Source organism: Lathamus discolor, chromosome 4, assembly GCF_037157495.1.
Source record: "Lathamus discolor isolate bLatDis1 chromosome 4, bLatDis1.hap1, whole genome shotgun sequence".
In the NCBI taxonomy this organism is placed as follows: domain Eukaryota; kingdom Metazoa; phylum Chordata; class Aves; order Psittaciformes; family Psittacidae; genus Lathamus; species Lathamus discolor.
In genome coordinates, this window is record NC_088887.1 from 21,772,427 (window position 1) to 21,798,594 (window position 26,168).

The 26,168-nt window shown below is 39.1% G+C and overlaps 1 protein-coding gene across 6 annotated transcripts in view; it reads left to right on the plus strand.

Annotated features, from left to right (window-relative positions):
• The window catches only part of COL8A1 (collagen type VIII alpha 1 chain), an 85,775-nt gene that overhangs the window by 3,040 nt on the left and 56,567 nt on the right, over positions 1-26,168 (plus strand). For 2 of the 6 annotated variants that reach the window (XM_065676602.1, XM_065676601.1), the window contains exons 2-3: positions 13,207-13,328; positions 16,476-16,584. The exons of 2 other annotated variants lie outside the window; for them this stretch is intronic. Coding sequence is in view for 1 of the 4 variants with exons in the window: in XM_065676601.1 (XP_065532673.1) it covers positions 16,582-16,584 (3 nt within the window). In the remaining 3 variants the exon portion in view is untranslated. The remainder of the gene's footprint in view (positions 1-13,206; positions 13,329-16,475; positions 16,585-26,168) is intronic. 2 more of the 6 variants (XM_065676604.1, XM_065676605.1) reach the window with 1 other exon arrangement.

The following is a 26,168-nucleotide window of genomic DNA, read 5'->3' on the forward strand; positions in this document are numbered from 1 at the left end:
AACCAACCAACCAAATGACCACCTCTTTTTTACCACCTCTTTTTTATCCTGTGTGGTTAAAGGAGACCAATCCACTCTTGGCATGATAAGCAAGCTGAGATCCGCTGCTATGAACCAGAAACAGTGGGCAACATCTGACTGTAAGAATTCAGTCTTGGTAACTCAGTAACTTGGAGCTCAAAGAGAATCTCTTTACTGCTTAAGCAAAGTTATTCATGTAGGTCTTGTATGAAATATTTAATAGATTCTAAAAATTTTCCTGTCACTACCTACCATAGAAGGTAGGACAAGTTTTATACATCCATGAGCATATCTACAAGGCAGAATTTTCTGCCTGCTTATTCTATGTCTTTTTATGTATCTCAGGGAAGGAAAGATTAAGTTTTAGCCTTGAAGCTTTAAAATATCACTATATTTTCCTTTGCTATTTTTGCCTTTCAGTTATTCTAAGATAAGCATTCTTTCCTTCTACAGGGAGATATTTTTTCATTTTCACTAGTGTCATGTTGCTAAAAGAGCAGTGGTTCAATTGAGTTATTGTAGCAAGTAACAAGAAAAGACAAAAAGCATTAGAGATGGCTTGTTCTGTCTGCTTAAAACCAAGAAGTACCTGTATTTGAATGTACAACAGGTTCTTACTTTTGCCATTTATGCTTTCTAGAGTTTTGTGCAAGTGATGTTGCTTTTTGTGTCATTCCATCCAGAAAGCAAGATCTATTCTTTACACTAACAGAATACTCCTTCAGCAAAAGTTTTGGAGTGATGTGTGTTTAAAAATATACTGATGCATCCTGGTTCTGAAGCTTTTTGTGGGTCTTGCGCAATAACTGTGCCTATTCTCTGTACACATCAGTAAACAATTGTGTTTGGTTTCTCTGTACTCCTGAAATGTTGGATGTGTTTCTGTAATTGTCTTAGTGTGTAATGAATTTAATGTCTCATAATTGCACTGCAGGGGATTAATACCACGATGCAGTCTAGGGGCATCTTTTGGTGATTAAAACAACTTCATGCAAGTCCGTATTTTATAGCAAAAGCAAGATGAATGTAAGCATGTTGGTTCTTGAATGGCAGGTGAAACTGTTGAGGGGTGACTTGTAACAGACCCTTTTCAAAAGTGAGTGAGAGTCAGTGCTCTCTCTTGGTTAGAAAAAAATATATAAAGCAGCCCTATGAGAGTGTTTATCAGTTCCCTCTGCTGGCTACAAAGCCCATAGCCAGATGAGCAGCTGTGTTTGTGGAGGCGAAGGTCTTAAATTCTATTCCCAGTGCTGTGTGCATGCGGTAAACTGATGACTGTGGTGTCTGTGCACGTATGTGGACATCATTCTTTACAGGGTCTCATCAACAACTACACTGAGTTCAACATGAGGGCATTCAAAAATAATATGGAGTTTTTGGGAGGTAAGAAACTTTCCACTTAGGATTTAAGAAGCATGCTAGCAGCTATGCCATTCATAATACCAAGCAGCTAGAGTATCCTTCCGTTACACACCATATGAACATCTTGGGCTTTTCACTTCTTCAAGAAAAGTGTGTATGTGTTCATTACACTCAGTTTAGAGACAGCTGGCCAGTTATGACAATATTCTCGGCAATCCCAAATTGTAACACTTCAGAATGTCAGCTTCTGAGAACAACACATTTACCAAAAATAATCAGATCAATGGTTCCAACAAGAACACATCAACCCCAAAAAATACCACAAAATCCCCTAAACACTCCCCTAAAAAAAAAAAAAAACAAACACAAACCAAGACAGAAAGAACCTAAAAAAGTTCTTTCCCATTCTTGTGGGGAAAGGCCTATATAATCTGGTTATGCAGCTGGAGAAACAGGTCATACAATTTATGCAGTCATTCTGAGATAAAGCTAAGATGAAAAAAAGATACTACAAACTTAAGAAAGAGTTTCTATTTTAAATAGATATCCATAGTAGTGAAAATAACATACTCCTGGGTCACAGGTATGCTAGTTCGCTTCAGTTCCTAAGTATCCATCACAGCAACATATAGGATACACATAACCTATTCTATTAAAGGGAGAATGAGTCATAACTAACAGCTTGACATACTAGATATCAAAGCCATATTAAAAGCCAGATTTCTGAAACATCTGCAGCATATGTTTCCTGCTGACTAAAAAAGCAACTACTCTTTCCAGACCAACGTACTGCTGTATTCTTCTCTCTGAAAGGAAAGAAAGAAGTGGACAGTAGCTCACTGTGGGCTTGCCTTGGGAACTTCAAGCAATGCATTTGGCCATTTTCACAATTTAAAATTCCAGACAGAAAAACAAGTTTCTAACAAAACCCAGTGTTATGATGTGAAACAACACCATATATATATAACACACTACAGCCCCTGAAATGGAGATACTTACACTGTCTCTTAATTACTTGACATAATTTCCAAAGGGACAGATTGGAAGATGGCAAAGGCCCAGGGACACTCACACAAAATACAATCAACTTACCTCTGGTAGATTTCTTCAGTCAAGTCTGCTTATCCCAGCACATGACTTACCTCTGTTTTGCCCTTCCATTCTTCCCACCATGTGTGGAGCTCCAGTGAATGCAGAATATCACAACAAGGCTCTTCTATGTGTCTCAGAAACCAGAAACTCTCTTTCAGCACGCCTTAAAAAAGAAAAAAAGAAACACCACACACACACACAGACAAAAAAAAAAAAAAGTTCTGCTATTTCCCAGAATTTCTTTGTAAATGAATTAGGTGATCTTAGAACAACTCTCAGTTGATGAACATTAATATAAAACACATAACTAGGACCCTTGTTGGCAAATCTCAGCAAAAAGTCAAGAGGTAGTTACTTAAGGTCAAGGTTGAGCAATAAAAGCAGGCTTGTAAGGAAAGTTTATGTTGCCAACATTAATATATTTGTCACACTTTAGATAAAAAGCAAATAAGCGAAGAGTAGTTAAGCAAGCACATCCCACAAGCACTAGCATTCACACAAAATGTATTTTAGAAAATGAAGGAAAAAAGAGAACACTCAGTACTTATTTCCTTTCAGTCAGTGGCTTGAACTGAATTTACCATAGTAGCACATCACATTGTTTGCTGCAGAAAAATGCAAAGCTTAGGCCTTTAGGAGTAAGTCTCTTGTGCTTTACTGGTTCCAAAAATGTCAGTGCTTGTCAAAGTGTTTTTGAAATAAAATCAAAACCATGTTAATAAAATGAACTTTCCAAGACAATGCTGGCCAAAACTGATTCTAAGATTTCTTTTCAGTAATAAACTGCCTCTGTGGTTGCCGAGTTGATAGGGAGAAGGATTTAAAGGGCCAAAGCCAAGTCCTGGTTAACTTACAATAAAAAAAAAAAAAAAATCAAACAGAGCACAAGCTCTCCAGTGAATGGAAAGACTTTCGCTGAGGGTGGGCAGAGCTTAGCAAAATCTAGCTTTGTGTTCAAAACCAAATGTAATCATTATTAAGCTTCACTCAAATGTATTCCAAGACTGGAATACTTGTTGTGGGTACAATTTTTGATATGCTGCTGTAGATTACTGGACAAGATTCAGTACTTTAATACAGAATTCACAGGCTGAATGTTAGTTCACAAGAGCTACCCTGCCTATTTATTAAGTCTGAACACAAATTAACAAGGAACAACTGGAAGGATTCTGTCCCATTCTATCCCAGCCTTCTGGATTAATAGCTCCAAAAATATGCTCTGGTGATGGATGAAGGTGCTCATGATATACTGAGTTCTTACTCTGCATACAAGTTTCACGCAAGTCTGGGAAGCAGGATCTCCGGAGTGATTTTCTGTATGTGTATATAGCTGAAGACGCAGCAGCAATTTCTGTCTTCCACAAAAGAAAGGGGGCAGTAGTTGGATGTTCCATACCTGTTACAGGAATTCCTGCTCTTCTCCCGTTCCAACCAGCATAGCTCAGTTTAGGAGGTCTATGCAGTACAGTCCAAGCAGTCGGTTTCTTAGTTCTTATGCTTAGGAACTCCTACAGGCTATTATTATCTTCTGGAGATCTGGACATAACTTATTACATCAGAAAACATGGAAAGTTTTACAACTGTTCCTTGAGCCTGCATTACTAGCCTCAGTTAAAAACACTGTTCATACTACCCTGGAAATAAAGAAAACTGTTTAACATTAAAGACTGCTACTTGATTAAAGACTCATTTCAGCAGTAAATTTTTTATTTTTGTACTACTATAAAATTATCAGATGGCTTTAAAGTTGTAGTTTAAAGTAATTCTACTTGGCTCAGTTGTCTTTTGTAATATCACTTTCATTGCATTTCATCTCCAGATTGCTCTTAAGCAAGTTGCAATACACCGTATCTAAAATCCAAGCTACCAGTTAGTTTTGGCATGTGATTCTTATGGCATTATCTCTGTTCCACAGTCAGGGCAAGACAGCTCTTAGATTCAGATTTCAAAAATAAAATCCAGCCCTACACTGAATTCAGAATTCACTTGCAATAAGTATCTTCTCCTTTTTGAAACACCCTTTTTTCAACATCACATCTGTCACTCGTATGCTGAATGCTCTCAAGAACTCAATACAAAAGTACTATGAAACACAAGCAAAACAAATTAAATTTGTGACTGCTGAGAGACATTTTCTCTGCTACATGTGATTTTGACTTTCTACTGTTTATCTCATGAAAATCAGTGTTTAAAAAAATTAGTGAACAGAAACCTAGTAATTTTTTTGGAGAGGCACTGGCACAGGTTGCGGAGAAAAGCTGTGGCTGCCCCATTGCTGGCAGTGTTCAAGGCCAGGTTGGACGGGGCTTGGAGCAACCTGCTGCAGTGGAAGGTGCCCCTGCCCATGGCAGGGGGTTGGCACTGGGTGGTCTTAACGTCCTTTCTCACAAACACAGTTTTGTGATTTGATGTGATTCATCAACCGTATTTTGAGAGCTGGAATTTAACTTGATGGGGCACTCAAAACACACAGCCTTAACCTTCAAAATAACGACTGCATCCATGACACTAATAGCTGCTCCCTCAGCTCCCAGCAGAGACTAAGCTGAGTAACTTGGTGTTTTCAGGGGCACTCAACACCACAGACCACCACAGGTTTTGCTGCTCATGACACAACACCACTTCCTTCCTGCCACCGAAGATGATGAGGGAAAATAGTTTTGCTTGCTCAACTGCTTGTAAGTCTGTGAGATCAGAAAAACATGAACTGTTGTACCTGATGCCCAAAAGCTGTCAAGATACCAGGGGTTTGTGTCAGTGGATTCAATTTAGTTGTAATGTTGTATTCTACTTTAAAAAAAAACCAAACAAACCCCAAACCGACAAAACCCCCATTTTTGTTCAGAACGCTGTAAAAGAAGTGGCTGTTAGCACCGGCGCCCAACAGGTCCTACACCGAATATAAATGGCTGAAGCGGCCGCACCTCATCCCCTCAGTCGCGGCGCACGTTCCGGGCTCGGCTCCGCCCCGCTCGGCCGCCGTTTACCTGCCAGTAATGGCCACGGCCAGAGCCCGCGTTATCCCAGCCCGAGCTGGGCCGCGCTGTCGCCACTGTAGCCCCGAAGGAAGGCGCCGTGGCTCGACGGGGTGGCGACAGCTCACCCTCGCTGGGCTGCGAGCGAGGCCCGGGCCAAGGGCAGCTGCGGTTAGGGTCTCCTCGTCAGTCAGGCAGGGCCTCTCATGTTGTGGCTTCACTCTAACGCTAATACCATTTCTGCACATAGGCAGTCAGAAAGTTGATTGAAAGTCTGCACCTCTCATTCCCAAAGGAGAGGCAAGGGTTGAGAAGAGCAGAAACTCCCCACAGCCCAGTCAGCTGAAGAGCATTTACAGAAACACAATGCGTTTGAGGTTTCTTGGGTTTCAGAGATACAGCCTGAGGGCTTTGCTTCTGCGTGCCAGCCCTCAGTGCCCATTTGAGAAGGATCTGGGTAGCATTAGCTTGCGCAGATGTGGACAGTGCTGGAAGGCCAAAAAGGGGGGGAGGGAAGAGGGAGAGCCCCCACTCTCAGCTGGAATGAAAATGTTGCATCATGTGAGGGGAGGCTGCTTAGAAAGAGAAGGAAGGCTGCTCCAGTATGCACCACGGGAGGCTTGGGACCTTTCAGATTTCCCCATCTGGAAGCAAAGTTGAGGCCACTGTAAGTTAAATATATATATATAAATGTCCATTTTGAAGTGAATGTTCCTTGGTCTTAAAACCAACCCCAAACACCTGAAAAAAAATATTACTGTATGTGGCTGTCTAGTATACGGAGAGTAATCAGTCTTGTGAAGTTGAAATTCTAACAGTCTAAAACTACCCCAAAATACCAAGTGCCTTAGTGGGAATGGAAAGGAATATCATGTGAGGAAAGAAAATTATACAACTACTGTACTCAACAGGCAGGGAGTTCAGAAGGCAAACAGCTGAATGGAACAGCTTTATCATTTTTTTCAATATATTCTCCCTGTCCCGCTTTGTTTAACACAAAGGTTTTTCAGGGTGAGTCTTTTTGATCTGTTACATCCCCTAGCATGGCAGAGCCCTGACTCCTGAACAAGGGTTTAAGACAAAGAACAGCAGCTCCTGAACCTGAAGACTTGCAAATTGTGCATAGAGTGAAGCTGACTCTTGGACTCCTACTCCAGTCCCTTTAACACACTCTTGCTTACACAGATTATTGGTATGCCTGGAAAGATGTTATACTACAAACACATCACCTCCCTCTCCTGGCTGCAGAAGCATCCAAGTACATCACATACAGTAAATTAAGGAATTTATCCTTACAAGCACTCTGGCAACATCACTTTCATTTTAGAGGAAATTGAGGCATGGAGAAAACTGCTGGTGTAGCAATTCAAGAGATCGCTTCTGGCCAGATTCTCAAGTGTCTTCCCATCATGATGGGGGCTAGCTGGAGAGCTTGGTTCCCATCTGGGCACCTTAATGAGGACCAGATTTTCATGACTCCAGCACCCAGTAGTGCTCTCAATGACACCAGCAGCCAATTTTCAGAAAAGTTCCTTTGATCATCTGGTCACTGCCTCAGTGGAAGCAGAGAGCTTTTGAAAAATCTGATCCTGTTTGTGGGTGCTGAGCAGTTTTCAAAATTCTTAAGTGACCTGGCCAAGGATGCAGACTAAAATCTGAGCAGAACCCACTTTGCCTAATCCCTAGGCCAGTGATTTAACCACAGGCGTATCCTTCCATCTTCAGCAAAGAAAGAACAGACACTAGTTGGGTCAGGAATCAAAATGCACAAAATGCAAATAACTGCCAGTACCCTGCCTGCCAAGAAAAATGCCCGGATACTTGTGGGCAAACCAGACAGCCACATTTTGGTACTTTCCTGAGAAAGGATTATTTCTCATAGCAGTGCCAGAGTCTGGCAACCTGGATTATGCTCTTTCCAGATGTACCTATTTCTTTCTAGGCTAAACCTCTTGTGAACATGCCCTCACACAGGCACACCCTCCCCACTTTTCAGAAAAAGCAGCAGCTATCTAAACACTGTACTGTCTCCATTATCCTTGGAGAGCCAGGCATGCTTGGGCAAGACAAGGCTATTTTGTGTAACGATTAAGCAGCAGTGGTCGCGTCAGTGAAGATTCTTGTTTTAATTGAACGTTTCATTCATTTCTGAACATAAGCAACCACTTAGCTGCAGTTGTGCTAGATGCAGAGGAGGAAACACATGCTATTCTTGGCTGTACTTCACCTCTGTGGGAAGCAGCAGCCTCCTTGCAGCAGCCTCTGTAGGCGGCATGATTTAGCTCCATTAGAGATTGTCCTAAAGCTCAAGTAAGGACCTGCCTCTAGATTCTGAGTAATCCAAATTACTCAAATGTGTGCAAGACCCCCCAAAACCCAGGATGGATCTTGTATTTTGTGCTCTGTTTGTGTGAGCTCTGTTTGCAAACAGCAGTTTCCAAAGCCGTGAGCTCAAGGCTAGCTTAGAAGTTACTCTCCAGACTGACCATATCTTCAGCTGCCACTTGAGATGCTGACCTCTGTGTTGCTCAGCATCAACTTGTCAGACTATCACAGGACTCCCAACTTGGAATCCAGTTTTCATTAAGTGATCTCTGCCTCACCTCTGTCCCCAGCTTTCAGACCACTTCCTGAGTTAGTATCTGACCAGTCTGGTGGTGGGAAGATAAGGCACAGAGTCACTAGTGTGTTGTAAGGGAGCACAGATATCACATGATAACTATAGAACAAAAATGTTTACAGAAAAATAGTTTTGTAAAACATCTCAGACTAAGCTGTTGCTGAGGATTGAGCTCAAGCTATGTAAGCCAAAAAATGCAGCTGTATCTTTTCTAGCTACAGTTAGAAACAGCTAAGTGTACTTTGGCTGGAGGGGGGGGGGGGGGGGAGGAGGAGATACTCTTCAAACAGTGGTTTACATCTAGAAGCAAGTGTGAAATCTGTTTTCTGCTCTATTGGGTCTATACCTGTAGTAACACAAGGCAAGTGATGGCTGCAGTTTGTGCTTCGATAGTTGAATGACAGTGCTTTCACTTGATTCTGACATCTGCTGCAGTAATTACTGCAGTAACAACTCTAGTCAGAAGCTGGATTTCAGAGCAATACTCCTGTCAAATATTACAGCCTCAGCTTTACAAACAGAAAAACTGAGGCAGAAAGGGATGAGATCATGCAGCTTGTTTATGCAGATAGTTAATTGTACATGCTTTGGTGTTCCTTGTGACCTAAAAAGTAATAGGGAATATCACTGAAGGAACCTGGATCATGATTAACGATTTTGTATGCCTCCATGTTTTTGTCAGCAAATTTTTAACTACAACTCGCTTTTTTCATCCTGCAGATTTTTATTTATTTATTTTTAATTCTCTTGTCCTGTCCTTGGAAGAAGCCAAGGCATTTCTATGAAAAAGATAGGGTTGGCTGAGGTCCCAGGTCAAGAAGTCTGTCTTGGGTATCACCTCCTCTGAACTCAAGGTCTTCGTTTGCAAAGTAGCAAGGTGATCAGGACACAGCCTGCTGGTAAAGGACTAGGAGATGTGGCGCTGGAGTAGAGGTATCAGAAGGGGCCCATGGAAGAGTCTAGCATGCTCAACAGTCCAGCCTGATGTGCCTTTGAAGCAGAGCTAATGGGCATTCTAGAGCTGGCAGGAAAGGGTGTAGACATTATCAAAGACTGATAAGCAAAAGATCAACCCTTCTATACAACTGGCTTACTCTGGAGCCAAGGTCTTCTATTGTGGGGCTGTTGCATTTTCCTTGTAGGCTTAGATACCCTAATTTTTCCTCCTGGTCTTAAGTGTAGTTTAGGGCTTATGTCTTTGGTATTAATGAGATAGCACAGAGATTTAAAGGTGGGATACTCAATTCCCAGGTAATCAGTCTCATTACGAGATACTGTTACTCTGGTAAGGTTTTGTTTCTGTCTAATTTTGTCTAGAAATGCACTCCTAGAAATGAGAGATGTTTCCTTTTACAACTAATACTTGTATTTCTGCCAAAGAGCTGTAGCTTTGAATCAGCATATTCTGAGAAAAAGCTTTGCTTAGAAATTACTGCTTATTTCTTTGGGGAATAATTGGAATCACTTATTAAGTATAAAGACTTAGAAGCAGGGAGAAAAAAAAAAAATCCACGTTCAGGAGAGGACAGTCAGTACTTCCCAAATCATCCTTCTCTTTGTGCCCATGAAAATGGTCACTTGAAATCACTGCCTACTGACATAGGTCGTATAAGAACTTGGGTATCATTCTTAACCCAGACAAGCATTAGAGAAAACTGTACTTCTGGAAACTACACAATTCAGTCTCCCTAAACAGAGAAGTTTTATGATCTTCACAGATTCACCAGTGACAAAGCAAAACACCTTTCAAGCCCGACTGAGTTCACACAGCTAAATAAATCACTTTTTAAGTGTTTAAATGTCACTGTGAAAGTGAAGAGATGAAATGTGCTGTATATCATCTCTACAAAACCAAAAGCAGTTATATTATAAATAAACAGAGTTTGTTTGGTATTAGGGACATAGGAAATTCCATTCAAGAACAGACAAATGGCACATCTTGTCTGGTATCCTGCATCTGGCACAGGCCTATAACAGATGCTTAAAATACTTGGCTCTCTTGGTCTCCCCTGTTCCACCTACCACCAATGTTATAAATCACAGTTTTCCTAACCTCTGGTGAGAGTCTCTTTCCTGCTTGCTTGTATAATGTGGGAGGTGGAAGCACAGGCCAGGGGAATACATATTTGCCCTATGTGATACTTATTACAGTGGCTGGTACTGAATTTGCTTGAACTGTGGTTCTAGCTGTTTCAGAACATATATGGAATTACTGACTGTGTTGCCTGTGTAGGGTGTGTAGCCTAGGACTATGCTTAGCTATAGAGAAAGGAGGGAGCAAACCCCTTCTTACCCTCATTTGAACGTAGCCAGCAAGTCTGCCTACCACTAGCCTATTATTAATCAGATAAATCAGTTGTCTTCCTAATTGTTCCCTGCTACTCAATGATATACATATCCTGGTATGGCTTTTTTAGTACTTCTGTAGTTCAATGCACACTGAATGAAAATAAAATGAGTTTATCATTTATCAAGCAGAGTTCACTTTTGTCCTTATCTAAAGATGTTATCAAAACATGCTTCATCTACACAGCAGGTCGCTTCCCACAGACCATGTCCCTTTATTTCTTTACAGTCTCATTCATAACAGACGTTAAATTCAATGGTACAATTGTTAAGGGCCTATAAAACACACAAATGAAAAATCTGAACCTTTCCATTTGAAAAGTTAAAGTATAATTACATTACACCTTCTCTGTGTTCCCCTGTGAAATATAAAAGCATTTTAAAAAGGCTAGAGAAAACCTATGACTATAGGCAACTACCATATAAGGTCCTTTAACATGGCATCTTACAGGAACAACAGAAAGGCAGCCATAGAAATTATGATACCTCATGTCTAAACTATATTGTTAAAAATTTGACTTTGAAGGAAAAAAAAAATGTGTCACTCAGTTTAAGCATATCATCTCTATAGTTGCTGAGCACTGCTCTTGGAGAATGACCTAATACATCTTTACATATTAATAAGGGAAAACTGAATCCTGATGGTGTGCCTAGGCTTTTGGAATATAGTTGCAGATGTCAGCTTTCTCCATTCTCAAGACTTTCTTGATTTTGGTTCATCCTACTGAATATAACATTCAAAGGTCTGAATCTAGAGCAGACCTTTGATCTAGCTACCCTAAATTTGTACCCACAAAGAACAAGACTTTGCAATATCAATCTGCTTGAAAGAATGAACACATTAAAGCTACTGTAGTACCTAGTAGAAGTTTGCATCTTTTAACATTTTCCAAATCGACCATACGTTCAGTGATAGCCAGGCTCAGTACTAGCAGAAGCTGTGACTTTTTGTACTTCTCTCCTCTTGTACAAGAGGAATCACTCTCAGAATATCCATCTTATTTCAGTCAGGAACAGAAGTAGAGGTTTTTCAGGGCAGACAAATGAGTCAGCCACTTGTTCCAAATAAATGGAAATGGTGTTCCAAGTTTCCTAGACAGCTTTAAAAACTACACAGAGCAATTCAGCTGCTTAATATATTGTGTTCTACATCTCATATTTAAGAGGACACAAAATCACATGCTTTTTATTCCAGATACAAGTTGTTGTACACAGCAGTCCAAACCCATCTCATTTTGTCTCTGTCCTTGACATGCATGCTACTCATCTTGCTTGTGCTATTCCCAAGGACAAAAGCAGCACTCTCCAGAGTAAAGAGCAGCTGCTGAGGTTCCCAGACTGCCACTAGTATCCTAAATAATACTGCCTGAATGTCTGATTGCATTTGCCCTGTTGGAACAAGTCCAGAGGAGGGCCATGAGGATGATCAGGGGACTGGAGCACCTCCTGTATGAAGGCAGGCTGAGAAAGTTGGGGCTGTTTAGCCTGGAGAAGAGAAGGCTGCGTGGAGACCTCATAGCAGCCTTCCAGTGTCTGAAGGGGGGCTGTAGGGATGCTGGGGATGGACACTTCATTAGGGACTGTAGTGACAGGACACGGGGTAACAAGTTAAAACTTAAACAGGGGAAATTTAGGTTGGATCTAAGGAAGAGATTCTTTGCTGTTAGGATGGTGAGGCACCTGGAATGGGTTGCCCAGGGAAGTTGTGAATGCTCCATCCCTGGCAGTGTGCAAGGCCAGGTTGGATGAAGCCTTGGGTGGGATGGTTTAGTGTGAGGTGTCCCTGCCGATGGGAGGGGGGGTGGAACTAGATGATCTTGAGGTCATTTCCAACCCTAACTATTCTATGATTCTATGATTCTATGTTAATATTTTGCTTTCTGAGGAGAAATGTTGTAAACCTTAATTAATATATCAGTGACAAAAAAAGGCACGAGTTTCAAATTTAACTGTACAGTAAAATATAACATCTATATGGATAAACAACTAAAAGTAGATATATAAAACTATAAAAATAATTTCTTTACTGCACACCTTACCTTAACAAGAAACATACTCCTTCCTCCCTCAGGAAAGCTGAATACACTGACTCATGTCTTTGTTTAAGTGTCATGGTAAATTTGTTCTTTTATAACATGCAGTAGTTTAGCTTTGAACTTTTGATTTTTGGAAAAGGCACAGTGGAAAAATGTTTTCATGGGAGAAGAGTGCACATTCCAGAGCTGCCGACTGTTACTCGTTAATGGGAAGGGGGAGGAGGGGATAACGGGACAACTTAGGTTTTAGGCTTTGGTTGATGCAACTTGTTGTCTGGTATTTTGTGATCAACCAAAGGGTTTACACTGTACAGTGAAATGTTTGAATTCTCTCTCATTTTTTCCAGTTTTTGCATATTCAAAACTCTCAACAAGCTTGAAACAGAGGAGAGAAAAATCAGCCTTGTGTGAATAGAAATAGTGATCCTTTGTAACATAAAGTAGTCCAAAGAGAAAATAACTCTGTTTACTGTAAATTACAGAGCTATGTGACAATGTTACTCATAAAAATAAACCAGAACAAAATGTGAGCCCTTCATGTCTTTGCAACCTAAGCAACAGTATTAAACACAATTTTCCTGTGCTGTTTCATGTTTATTTAATGTATTAGCATTTGATTACGTAAAAAGAAAATAAAATAGGATAATAAAATAAACTTTATGTAGCTTATTTATCCATGTAAAGTGAAAAATATGTCCTGAATATTTTGAAGAATATAAACACACATGCTTTTTTACTTTCTCTTCCTACAAAGAGAAGAAAACGCATATCGTCAGAACCCATTTGATACTCAGCACTGTTATGATCTCTTCATTACTGGATGTTGAGTTTGGATGTCAGAACTGGTGCAGTGAAGTACTCTCCTATTAAGCTGAGGTAATTTTCTTCATACAGTTGAATTGTTTAAAGCATTACAAAAGATGCCCTTCCACTCACCTATTCCAATAAAAATATTTCTGGGCAGAGCATTATATCTTGCAATATAGAGTCATTTGATGTGAAAGACATGAGAACCGATGCTTTTGTTAACAGTCAGAGAGATTCATGCCACATTCATTACTATAAATTTAGCAAGAACACATTATTTAAGATGACCACACTTCGCTAGGTTTGAAAAGCAATTGCAAGGGTCAGCTGCTTTCACTTCATAGCGGGAGCAGTGGCATGATAGATGCAACATCCTGGATTCATGGCCTATGAAAAGACAACCATTATAGATATGCCAGAGATTGCATTCTCTGCTGCATTGGCATTAAGAGCTAAAGTCTTTGAGGACAAGAGAGTATAATTAATGAAAAAGTCTAACACGTTTAAACAATGCAAATTAACCAGTCTTTCAAAGTTTCATTTTCCGGGGAAAAACTGCTATTGAAAAGGATCCATTATGTCAAAAATTTTAACAGACAAAGGCTAGAAACTACATGAAATTACTAGCCCCAAGCCCGAGACAAGGAGTGAACTCCACTCACAAAGCCAGAAGATGTCAGGGTATTATTCTGAGAGAGCAAATTTGACAAGGACACCAACTGCTTTTCAGACACATTGAGATAAGTTTCTACTTAGTGGGATGGGTTATTTCATAAATAGTTTTCACTCAGCATGAAAAACTGCGTTTATGAAAGCCTACCAGTCACAGATTAATAAGGTTCATGTTTTCCCTCAAGAGCAGAGCTGCACACAGTGCAGGCCTGATGTAGCCACATTATGTTAAAGGATGCAGATGGGAAGACAGCCAGTTGCAAAATTGTATTCAGAAGAAAAAAAAAAGAAAGTAAGTGTCCCTGAGACTGGCCACTGCCCATAGGAATGCAGAGATGCAATCAAGTTCAGAATTAAGGTACATAGAAAACATTTTAAGAAAGTTTTCTACCATCGCCCAGCTTTAACGCATCCTCACCTTTGCTAGTTATATCAGTAATCAAGGTACTGTCAGTTTTCTATCCATTGCTCTAATAGAAGTGCGCACCTTTCACAGTATATTAACATTCCTTTTCCCCAAATTTAAAAAAAAAAAAAAAAAAAAAGCTTCTAGAAATACACACCAGTACAGCTGAAACAGAAAACCTCAGTTAGTGTAAAGAATTAATTGCTTTAGATAAAAGATTTAAGTGGGTTATCATATAATCACCATTGGGGAGAATAAACAATATAGAGATGGGTGCACCAGGAGATCAGCTAGAGGATAGCTACATTTTAGTAGTATATCAAATAAAGCTGCCTCAGACTTCACATTTGCTTTCAAAGTAATGGAATTCTCTTAAAAGACAGTAACCAACATCTCACATAATTCTTTGAGGTCATTTAAAGCCTGCCTGTTAAACAAACATTACTCTGATTTTTTTTTTCCCATGGATTTGTAATATCTCCTATATACTTTCAGCAATTTTTGTCCTATCTGTCTCCTAAACTATCATGTGAACCACTGAGAAATTGCTTGCCTAAAACCAGAAACCTGTTTTCAGTACTTTCCTGTTATTAATATTCCTTAAGTTACATTTCATCTTCCAATCAAGGTTTGCTGCAGCAGTTTCTCTTTTGATGCAAGTCAACTGTCCAGTACCTTGGATTTCAGCTAGAATGCACAGTATGTCATATGAACAGTAAAAAGCAATAGCTCAGTTTTCCCAAAACAGGTTAAATCAGGAGTTTTAAGGATAATCAAACCCATATTTTTACTAGCAAACAGAGCCAATAAGTCATTGAAGCTATATAAATACAGTCATACCAACATTGCACTTCATTATAAAAAGAATCTCGCACCCAGGAACACAAAAATTCTTGCTGTAGAATACTAAATAATTTGGGATCAAATAAATGGAAGAGCACACTGATCTTTGCATGAGAAGTGCATTGTAAAAGGGATCCCAGTAAAACAAGCTGAATCTTCAGACTTTTATGAACGTTTATGACTTTGTTATCAGACATTAGAAAACTTGAAGGACTTTGAACAGAGCAGTATTATTTACAGGAGTTGTATATACTGGTGTCCTGGGTTCACCAGTAGCAGCATTCTTCAAGTGAAACTTATGCATGATTTCGTATACAAATACAGGCAAGTGTACAAGTGCATATATGTTTTTAGCAGTCTGTTACTAAATATTTTGGACCATCCTTCAGTGATGCCAGTAGATTGGTCCCACTCAATTTGGTATTTTATATCAGCAAGTTATGCTACATGTGAGAATACTTTTTTTTTTTAATAGCTTTCTTTTCACTGCTAACTACAAAGGCCAATTGATCAATAAGTGGAAGTTATCTGACCAGCAGCCAATGTAGAACACAGAGTCAACAGCAATGATTCATGAATTTTTACAGTTTGTTGTGAGGTTGGTTTTTATGAATGCTCAGAGCCCATATAGGAAAGAAACTTATTTCCCATACTGTGGAATAGAAATATTGCTCCCCCCTTTGTAGAATATAAAGCTGAGAAATTAAATTGATTTAGTCAAAACTGTCCTCATCTCAGAAAGGTAGAACTGTGCAGTCCAGCCAAATTGTGTCTGCCTGAAAAAGGGAAGAATTTGATCATCTATAGCTGAAATCACACCTTTTTTAAGTTATTCTAACTAAAGTGTAAGCTCAACTAAACTGAATGATTTCACCATGCTGAGTTATTTCCCACGTTCCTTTATTACTCCAGCAATGTCAAAAAATGCAGGAACTGGGGAGTCATATGATCCGTAGAAAAGAGAATATTGTGGTTTCTAAGAAAAATATTTATTACCATGCAAGCTATTTTGATTTATTAAATGATAGCTTCCCATCATAGTGTTGTTTTTGTTATGGTGTTTGAAACCACAATGGTTGTGTAGCGCCAGGACTTTATTTGTTTAAAGGCATGCACTAGTGTTTTTCTTAATAGAAATATCAGTTCACAACATTGCCAGGTTCATAGAAGCTCATCCAGGAACAAACTCTCTAAAAATTATTTTTTTCCTAGAGTGTCTATTCAGCCAGTGCAGGCACTGTCTCTCACTGCTGGTCTTCTACATTAGATTTATAGGATATTATAATTAACAACAGGTGATGGGCAGCACTACATGAACAGCAAGTGAAGTGAAAAGACTGGCAACTCAAGAGCCACTTGTGAATCATCAGAACTTTTCCCTGGATAAACTCAGTAGTAATCATGGTAGGTTTTCTGGCAATTGTTCATTGGGGTTTTTTGTTCTGTTTTGCATGGTCTGCTTTGTTTTCTTGTTGGTTTTGGGGCGGGGGGGGTCCCCCCCTACCACCACCCTGCTTTGTTCTTTCTCGTGTCAAAAATTAGGGGCCATCTGTCTGCTTTTACAGTTATGTAGCTTTTCCTATGTTTACCTGCCTACAAAAGGAGACAAATCATGCCTAGTCACAGAGGACTTCTTGGAGGATTACAGACAAGTGCACACACAGAATTTTAAAGTTACACAGGTTTTAAAGAGACGCTTGTGTCTCCATTATTCCAGCTGTCTCAAACTCATTCTGTACAAATAAACCAAAGGAAGAGATTCAAAACATGCACAGCCTTCACATAGTTTTAAGAAATGCTGTTCTTCAGCTTAAGACTGAAAAGGAGGAAGACACTGAAAAACATCAATCAGCAAAACAAAAATATGTTCCAAATGAGTTTTCATTTGCATAGTCAAACTAAAACTAATACTATTCTTTGTATTGTTTTCTTCTTTTAGGAGGCAAGGTATGTTGGGAAAGGCAGTGATTTTTTCAACTAAGTAAAAGACTTGTATCTACCAGTAGATCGAAGTTTCATGAATCGTTTCCAATGTACTATCCTCATGTGATAATGATACTCATGAGCTAATTACAGATCATAACAGAATGATTATAACAAAAGAGTGGGTTGGGGGGGGGGGGGGTTCTAAATGAAAACCACACCTTTGTTCTTGATAATTGCCTCCATATCCTCATTGAGATAAATACTTTAAATGCATTAACTGGTAGGATGACGCAAATAGGAATATTAAAAAAAAAAAGTTATTTGTACTATAGACAGGATTAGAGAAATCTTTTTCATTCTACACTCCTGCCAATATGGTTCCCCGCATTCCCCTAAAAATAACTGCAATACGTGAAATTAATTTCTGTTAAAGCTTCCCCAGCCCAAAATATGCTTGAATCAGTAATCTTGAAGTTCTTAGAATTACTATATTATAGAGCAATAACTATTATTTTAGCTTTATGTTACCAGGCTGCCAGCAAGAACCCAAGAACACATGGGGCTTAAAGTTTGAGTTCGTTACAATATAGTGAGCTAACGTTCTCTTATAACTCTTTTTACATTGACTGTGGAAAAACATGTTCATTTTTTCCTGAGCTTATGGGATCACTGGATATTGGTACTAGAGAACTTACACTGTGACCACACATAGGCTTGCATATACTAACTCACATGCCTGCACTTCCATAATGGAAAGTGATCAGTTTTAATGCCTGTTCTTTGCTTGTGATTGTACAACTGGACTACTTGTCTCAAATCCACCAGTGAACACCAAGTTGTATGTTTACTCTGCACAATCGAAAACAGTACTTACTTTTTAGATAATATTCTGTTAACTTCATTGTGAACTGGAGTCTCAACTGGTTACATTAAACTGCTTCATTGTATAGTTGTGAATTTATCCTGCTAGCTGCAGAGTTTGTGCTTCATTAAAATTCACATAGCCGTACTTATCTATAGCTGAGACGCAAAGTTGCCCAAGGGAACACTTGTTAATCTGGGTAATTAATCAGAGGTGATGGGAAATTTTCCTTCGTGTTCTTGCTGATCTCTAGGGCACCATCCAACTGTGAAATTTTGGCCTCACTGAAGTGGAAAGCAAGTTTCAGTAACAAGAATAGGCCAAGACATTTCTCACAAAGCACTTAATGATCTGGTGTCATCTGGAAAAGTTTCTCTATGCAGTCTTTTTTCAGAGCTGAAGAAATAGTTCATTTCTGTTAAGTATTTCATATGCATATGATACATAAACAAGCCCCTTATACTGGTAATCTTATGCACATTTTAAGGAAGGTTCTACATTACTTTGGGGTAAATACATTCATAAAGGGTTTGAATCTATAACTCAGAGTATCTCAGCTAAGTGAAGTTTAAATCACATCTTCAATAGAGAATTTGTGGGTTTGCATGGGCAGGGAGAAAATATATGATTGTCAGAAGGCTTGGAGATTCAAGCACATAGCTTGAAATGGCCTCAAGACTTATACTTTGGAGAGAGGCTAGTCTCAAAGATTATTTTATTTTTATTTAAAAAAAGAAACACTCCATCAGATGCCCAGATTTAGAGATCTGTTACTCAAAAATAATTTTAAAACCCACAAACCTTCATCCAATAACATTTTATTTTTTTTGGTGGCTAGGCATAGATTTTAAAATTCGTATATGTAGAAACCAATTGGAGATGTGTTTTTCTTATTGAAATGCTTCAGAATAGTTAATATAGATACCGCTGCACAATAGTAGTAGGAATTTTAAAAAGACTGAACACATTTCCAAATCAAAAGAAGAATCCTCCACAACACAAAGCACAAACCAGACAGTTTTCTTAGAAAAATTTTCATTGATTTAGATGAATATTAAACCTAGTTGAAACTGACTCAGCAATTTTATTTCAGGTATTCAACTCTTTCAGATGTGACTTTATTAATACTGAGTCTGAAAGATGAGTTAGTACTTATTTCATTTTTTTAATTAACTGCTCATTAGTTTAGCCTAAAATATTTTTGCCTAGGTACATCTATTTAAAACAACATTATGTTAAGAGAGACAAAATACACAAAACAAATGAATAATGAAAAGTTACAGCATATTGATGGCTTGGCTTCGTGAGCGAAGATTTGAGAAGGGCTTTTAACCATGCTTACTACAAGCACAATGACCAAGGGCATATGAGATAGGCAAATCTGGTTGGAAAAATGGCTGCTTAGGCAATTAGGAAGTTTCTGACCAGGACTGGCATCTCCTGGGGCAATCTTGAGGAACCATTGCCCTGATCCCGCCCGCATGCAGGGTTGGATCTGCAGCTTCCAATGCACCTTGTCACTTGCCGTTTCGACCCTCGCCTGTCCATGCAGACAAGTGTGAGTAAACCCTTTGGGCCTGCGCAGTAGATTTTTTAGGTGAGGCGCAGCGTGCGCAGAACTGGCCCCACCCTTTACACCTCAGGTTTAACTGCCAGGGCCTAGCGAGCTTGGATGGTGACAGCAAAGTCCTCATGTCGTAGATTTGGTTAGAGTGTCCTTCTCTTAGATGGAGGACCTTACAAAGCTAGACGAGCTCCATCTGCCTGGGTTTGAAGTTAGAGTTTTCCTTCTCCTATGGGGAAGGCTTGTCTTCATTAACGAAGATACAGGAGGGGCTTTCACTCGAGACTGATCCAGGTGATGGTGATTCTTGTTCAGAATACAGCATATAGAACAGCAGTTTATAGGTTAAATTTGAATTTGACTGATTTTTCATGACCAGGTTGGGTGGGGCCTTGGGCTACATGTCTAGTGGGAGGTATCCCTGCCTATGGCCGGGGTTTGGAACTAGATGATCTGAAAGGCCGTTTCTAACACAAACCATTCTGTGATTTAAGTGTTTCTACAACACACAAAACTGCTGAACATAGATACTGATGAACAGGTTTACACAAGCTCACAAACAAAGCTGCAAGCTTCCTATTCCTTTTTTTGATTGACCCCCTGGCTCACAGTAAATTCACTTTGATTAAGAACATACTGTGTTATTGCTGAATGCTCTTGTTTTGAGTGCATCATAGTAGTTCCACTGTAGCAGGAGCTAACTGAATGCTTATTTTCTCAAATAAATTCATAGCATCATGAATTCTAGCATGGACATTTCAAAAGGTTTATTTCTCATTGTTACGACTAACTCAAGTCCTCCATAATAGATTCACAAAGGCATTAGTAAGTTTATGAGTTTAGCAAAAGTAACTGGCTCTCACCATTATTTTCAGCCTTGAAAGTCTATCATAACAAGTCGTAATATCTTGGGTCTAAAAGAGAACCATTCTTTACAGGTGGATACTTAGATGGATGTACTTTCTTAATACTATTTCTTCTAAATGAAAATTAGTGCTAGTATTTTTCTTTTAGACTGAGATATCTTATTTGCTGAGTAATTTATAAAATAAGACATTTCTGGGGTCAAGTTACCACATGTACCAAGAAGGTCTACATTTCAGTGCGGGCCTTGGATGCAGGAGTTGTACCCGCGTTATTCAGGCACATAAATTCCACTGAATACTTCCACTGAACAGGAGTCAGGCCACCCACTGCTTGTGTTAAGTCTGAGTACAAGTTTTGTTTGTGTGCTTCAGTTCATGTTTCTGAAAACATGCTGATGATGTACTCCTTTACACTGGAGTTAGGATGATAAAGTGTTTGTGAAGTAATGACATACTGAAGCCTGCTTAGCAATACTCATTGAGCTCAACAATAGACCTATATGAATCCTGTTGTAAAGAACTTAAAATCTTGCTGCTCAACTGTAGGAGACATTCACACTGCTTACTGATCCAATTATGTGTCCTATCATGCTGATGCAAAGCAGATACAGGTACCTCAGTCAGTGGAGTGACTGCAGTTAAAGTGAATCTTTTATGTAATTCTGTCCTCAGTGTGAAAGGTATTAAGTACCTGCTGATATTGCATCTTTGATTTGTCAAAGTGAATCTTTTATTTATGCAGGTGTACGCATGTACGTGTACACATGTGCATGTACACATGCTCATATATAAAAATTTCTTTTGGGGGAAGGTTGCTATAAAATATTTCAGGTAAAATCAAAAGTCATATAGAAACAATACAAAACTATGCTGTATTTGGGCTGTAGGAATAAGGGATAGGAAAGAGGAAGGCTCTTTGCACAAGTAAATTATCTTAAACTTTGTATGTGAATGATACAACACAAAACCCATAACATTTACAATTCCACAAAAATACCACTTATGTTTTTGTTCCCTTATTAAATGAATGAATACTACCAAGTCTGCTCAAGACGTAGATGGTGTACGCTTGCCTTTAGCAAACTCTGCTCACACTGACTCACATCCATAGGGATACTGGGACATTTATCATTTTATCGGGAAGAAAAGTCTGTGGTTGTGAGGGAATAAAGGAATTGGTGACATCAAGGCTTTTCAGAGATTATTATCCAACCTTTACAGGTTTACTTTTAGAGAATTACTAATACCAGACCACCAGAAACTTACAGATGACTGCTCCCAAAACTCTGCAGACATACTCTGTAGTAACCAGCTGTAACTATTCATCTTTGCCTGAGCTTAGCTTTACACCTTGCATATCACAATTCTGGAAAGTAGAACAGGTTACAGGAAAGGTCAGAATTTGTTAAGTACTGATGGATTAGAAGTAATAATTACTAATATTTATTTTAAAAGGAATTACTCCCATCTTACAATATTTTAGAAATTAGTAAGAAAAATAGCAGCTAGAGAGATCTGGATCATTCAAACACCTAGCCAAGTTAAAGATGGAAAATAATTAGATCATCCAGCCCACTTTCCTGCTAATGCAGTACTGTTCCCAACAGTACATTTTCTAGTGCTTAGTTTTTGAAGTCCCTTGAGAAGGGAGATTCCAGTGTTTACTTTGAACACATCCTGGCACACTCTGTCAGGGAGTTGTTTTCTCCCTCTATTCAGTCAAGCATTTCTTGTATTCTTATTTCCTCTTCCACTCAAGAATTATTCCTCTGGTTGGTGCCAGGGCCCTTCAGGAATCCAGAAGGGACATTGCCAGCAGGAACTGATATTTCACAGTATGGAAGTCTGTAGCAGACAGTTTTAGGAGAAAATTGTAGTAGCCTCCCTTTACTTACAGTACTTTGTGTGCCAGAGGGAAAGAGTGCATCTGAAAGTTGCTTAGCCACCTTCGAACAGTTTTAATATAATAATTCTTCAGAATGAACTTCAGGGAGAGTACTGTTAAAACCAAACCTTGACTGACTCAGATCAGGTTAGAAGGACTGCTGAAAGAATGTCCCGCAGTAACAAGAAGTTCACCATATACCATGTCACTAGTGATTTGTCTCTTTAAATAAGCAGATACAAGAAAGAGGCTTGAAGAAAGAGCAGAAAAACATACGGACATGTTTTTGACCCAGTGGCAACTGCATACAAAACTAACCATCTGTGCTGTACCAATGTACTCAGTATGGTATCACATGTAGGTACAATATTCACATGCAACAATTACAGTTGTGCTATAGATGCAGCACCCCACAACAGCTCATTCCATACAGTTGTCTTACTGACAGAGCAGTTGTGGGAAAAAAAATACTGCCTTTCAATAGGCTGTATGCAAACTCAGCATCGTGAAATCCTTATGTGTGTTTGTGAAGAGATCCCTCTGCAGTTCCTGAAAAGCTGTGGCTCATAAAGAATCATTCAAGAAAAAAAGCGGAACAAAAGTCCTGTGAAATGCAAGGTGTTTGTCCTGAGCTAGAGAAAACTGATCATCAATTGACAGCAAATTTTTTTTACTTTATTTTTTTAAGATACATGAGCCTTAAAAAGGGGCTTTTTTTATTTGTGCCACAAGTAGAAAAATACGTATTTGTTGCTTTTAAGAGTGGGAAAAGTAATGAAGAATATTTGGCAATGCTGAACATAGGGGCATGCAAATTAGCAACACTGCAATCATTGCTCACAGCAGCACACAATACTTCCTGCTTTCAGTGATGCAGTTCTGAGAACAGGTGCCCATTGGGCACATCCTTGCTGCTACACTTGGTAGTAAATTTAGGCTTTCCATGAATTCTTTCATGCTAAACGATGGAAAGGCAGTGCTTGGGCAGGCACTGGAAAGCTTGTCCCATGTGAGTGGGATTTTGTAGCATTTCATCCATGCTACAGGTGTTTCTGACAGCAAAAGATAAGGTACCCTAAACTAAGTTTCAGTCTATACCCTGACAGGCAGTCAAGTAAAGAGCAACCATAGACTTCCAGAGAAGGTTATGTTTATGGACAGGATTGCAGTTTGGGCAAACCTCCTGCTAGAGCTTGAGGTAGCTTCAGGGTGAAGACAGCACAATAATACTGCAAGGTCTTTAAGATCTACACAATATTCTCTATTTGCAATGCTTTGTCATCAGTTTGAAAGAAAAAACACTTTCTATTAAATCAACAGTCACAGCAACTAGGAAAAAATAAAAAAAAGGAATACTCTTCCTTAGAGCTATGCATGTAAGTTAGCTTCTGTAATATTTCTATCAGTCACATGCACAGTCAGTCAAAAAACTTGGTAAGAGAAGCATCATTCCCCTGAAAAGTCAGAAGGGAGAGATAATCAGGTTTGAGATCTTTTTCTCCTCTGTAAGCACCAGAGCAGTCAGATATTTGTTTTAGCTTGTGCAAGGTGCACAGAATTGGAAAGAGGAGGATTTTTTGGCACTTGCATCACTTCCCCTCCCATCCACAAAACCCAAAAGCTTCTTTTTTCTGCGTTCTAGACCTTTATGCTCACAATATTTAAGTAACTTGTGTATCTGCTCATTTAGTTCATCATCAGAAAAAAAAGAAACAAAAGTCAGCTTGCCTGAAAAAAAACAGATACCACACATCCCCAGACACACCATCATCAGTTTGGCAGGTATAAAACAGAGATATGGGTGAGCAACATAACACTGCTTAAAGCTACCTGATTTGTACCCTAGCACATCCAAAATAGATGAAGCCTGTTTAAGAGGTAACCCGTCACCTCCTAGAACAGAAGGAACCCTTTCTTGAGGTACATTTTCTGTTTTCCTCTCATTATACTTTAGACTAGAGAGGGATTGAACTTTCTTCTTAAATTGGGACAGATAATTTAACAGCCTATGCTACTACTTTGATAAAAGCAGAGGGGGAAAAAAGCTTCTTAAGTCCAAATTCCCATGAATCAGGACATCAAGCATCTTAACATATACTTTGCAACAGCTTCCAAACTCATTGCTGGCACTGCCTTGAAACAGTCCAGTGAAGGGGATGAAATCAAGTAAATATAACAAACTGCACTTTTTATGTTGTTCCTGGAAATACTCACTGCAGAGCCAGATTACGAGCTGGTTCACTCCCTTTCCAGCCAGTAAAAGAATCTTTATTCACCAGCCAGAACACTTGCAAGGTACTCACTTGTGAGCAGCTTCAGGAGCTTCATGATTCTGTATTCACGTATATGCAATCCACCTTCTTTAGTAAGCCTTCAGGATTTTACAGCTGAAAACCTCTGCGGCTCAGTAGTTGTTAGTATGACTGCCGACAGAAGCTGGCTAGACATTTCCATTTAAGCTTCAGTTGATACTTCATGACATTTATTTCATAGCTGCTACCTCATCGCAGCACCTTTAGCTGCTCTACATCATGGAAACAAACTTAGTAGAAGTTCAGTTTTGTGGCAAGCAGGAGAAGCTATGAAAGCTGCTGAAAATTTCACTGTTATTTGTACTATCCATTGCAGGACCAGCTCAGCCCAAAGAGCTTTTTCAGGTATTTTAGTAATGCTACTAAGACCATAGCTCTAACAACTCTGTATACAGCAACACAAACCACTGTCATTCTTTAGGTGTAAAATTATTTATGACAGCACCTAACTGTGAGGAGCTGAGGGCAATTTTTTATTGTGGAGGTCTTAGCCAAGTCCTCCAACAAAAAAATCCAGTGACTTTTTAACTCCCACACAAAGCAAATGTAGTATTATTTGCTAATAACTCCTGGTCTCTCTCCTGTGTCAGACCTGACACTTAAGCTCTGCCAGCCACCTAATTGCAAAAATAAATACGCAGTGCAACTAGTGAGTACTGTTTCCACTTCTGCTCCACCGCTCATTCGTGCTATCGAGACAAGAGTTTCTCCAAGAGGAAAAAAAAAAAAAAAACCTATATTTTTTTTAAAAGAGAAGGAAGACCTCAATTTTGTATCTACCTTTACTAATTTACCAAAGCTTACACAGAATGTAGAAATGTTGTCCAGTTATTTTGCTGTAAGTGACACAGTCTCTGCAGAATAAAGTTATTTCATGAGATACCAGTGTGTTTGGGTACATGATGTTCAGACTCCTTCTTTGTCTTGTCCGTTTGACATGAACACTCACTTGAATGTTCATCAGGAGGACATATTTACCAGGTACACTGCTTTCTTTTCTCTTCTGTAAGAATATTTTGAGATGTCAATTCTCTAAAAAGCATAACAAAATAAAAATTTACAGAAGTGAACTCCAAACCTGTTCTCACACAACTAAGTTGTTATCTTTCTTTCTTTTCTTCCTTTTAAAATTATCTTGGATTTATCCTATGATTCCATGTCAAAGTTTTATAGGGGTCATCTATTGTGGAGATAGGACATACAGTTTCTTAAAGTAGGTTCCCACTTCCATGGTAAGGTCTAGTGAACACTTCAAATGAAGTGTTTCTCTTAAACTATATGTAAATTCATTTGTGATAATCCACATTTGCTTTATTGGTTTTGTAGGGGAAATCAGATTCTGCTTTTCTTATAAGCATCCAATGGGAAGTTTCCCATGCAGAAATACAGCTAAAGCAGCAATGAGAAGGCTTTATTATTTTGTAATTTATTTCCTGCGGTTAATTCCTTAGCTGATTTATCAGATTTCTGACCAATTTCACAGGTCACTGTGCTTGCCAACACATTTTTGCTTTGAGTTGCTTCCTTGGGGAGGGGTGGGAATCTTCAAAGGGAACAAGCTTGTCTATCTGCC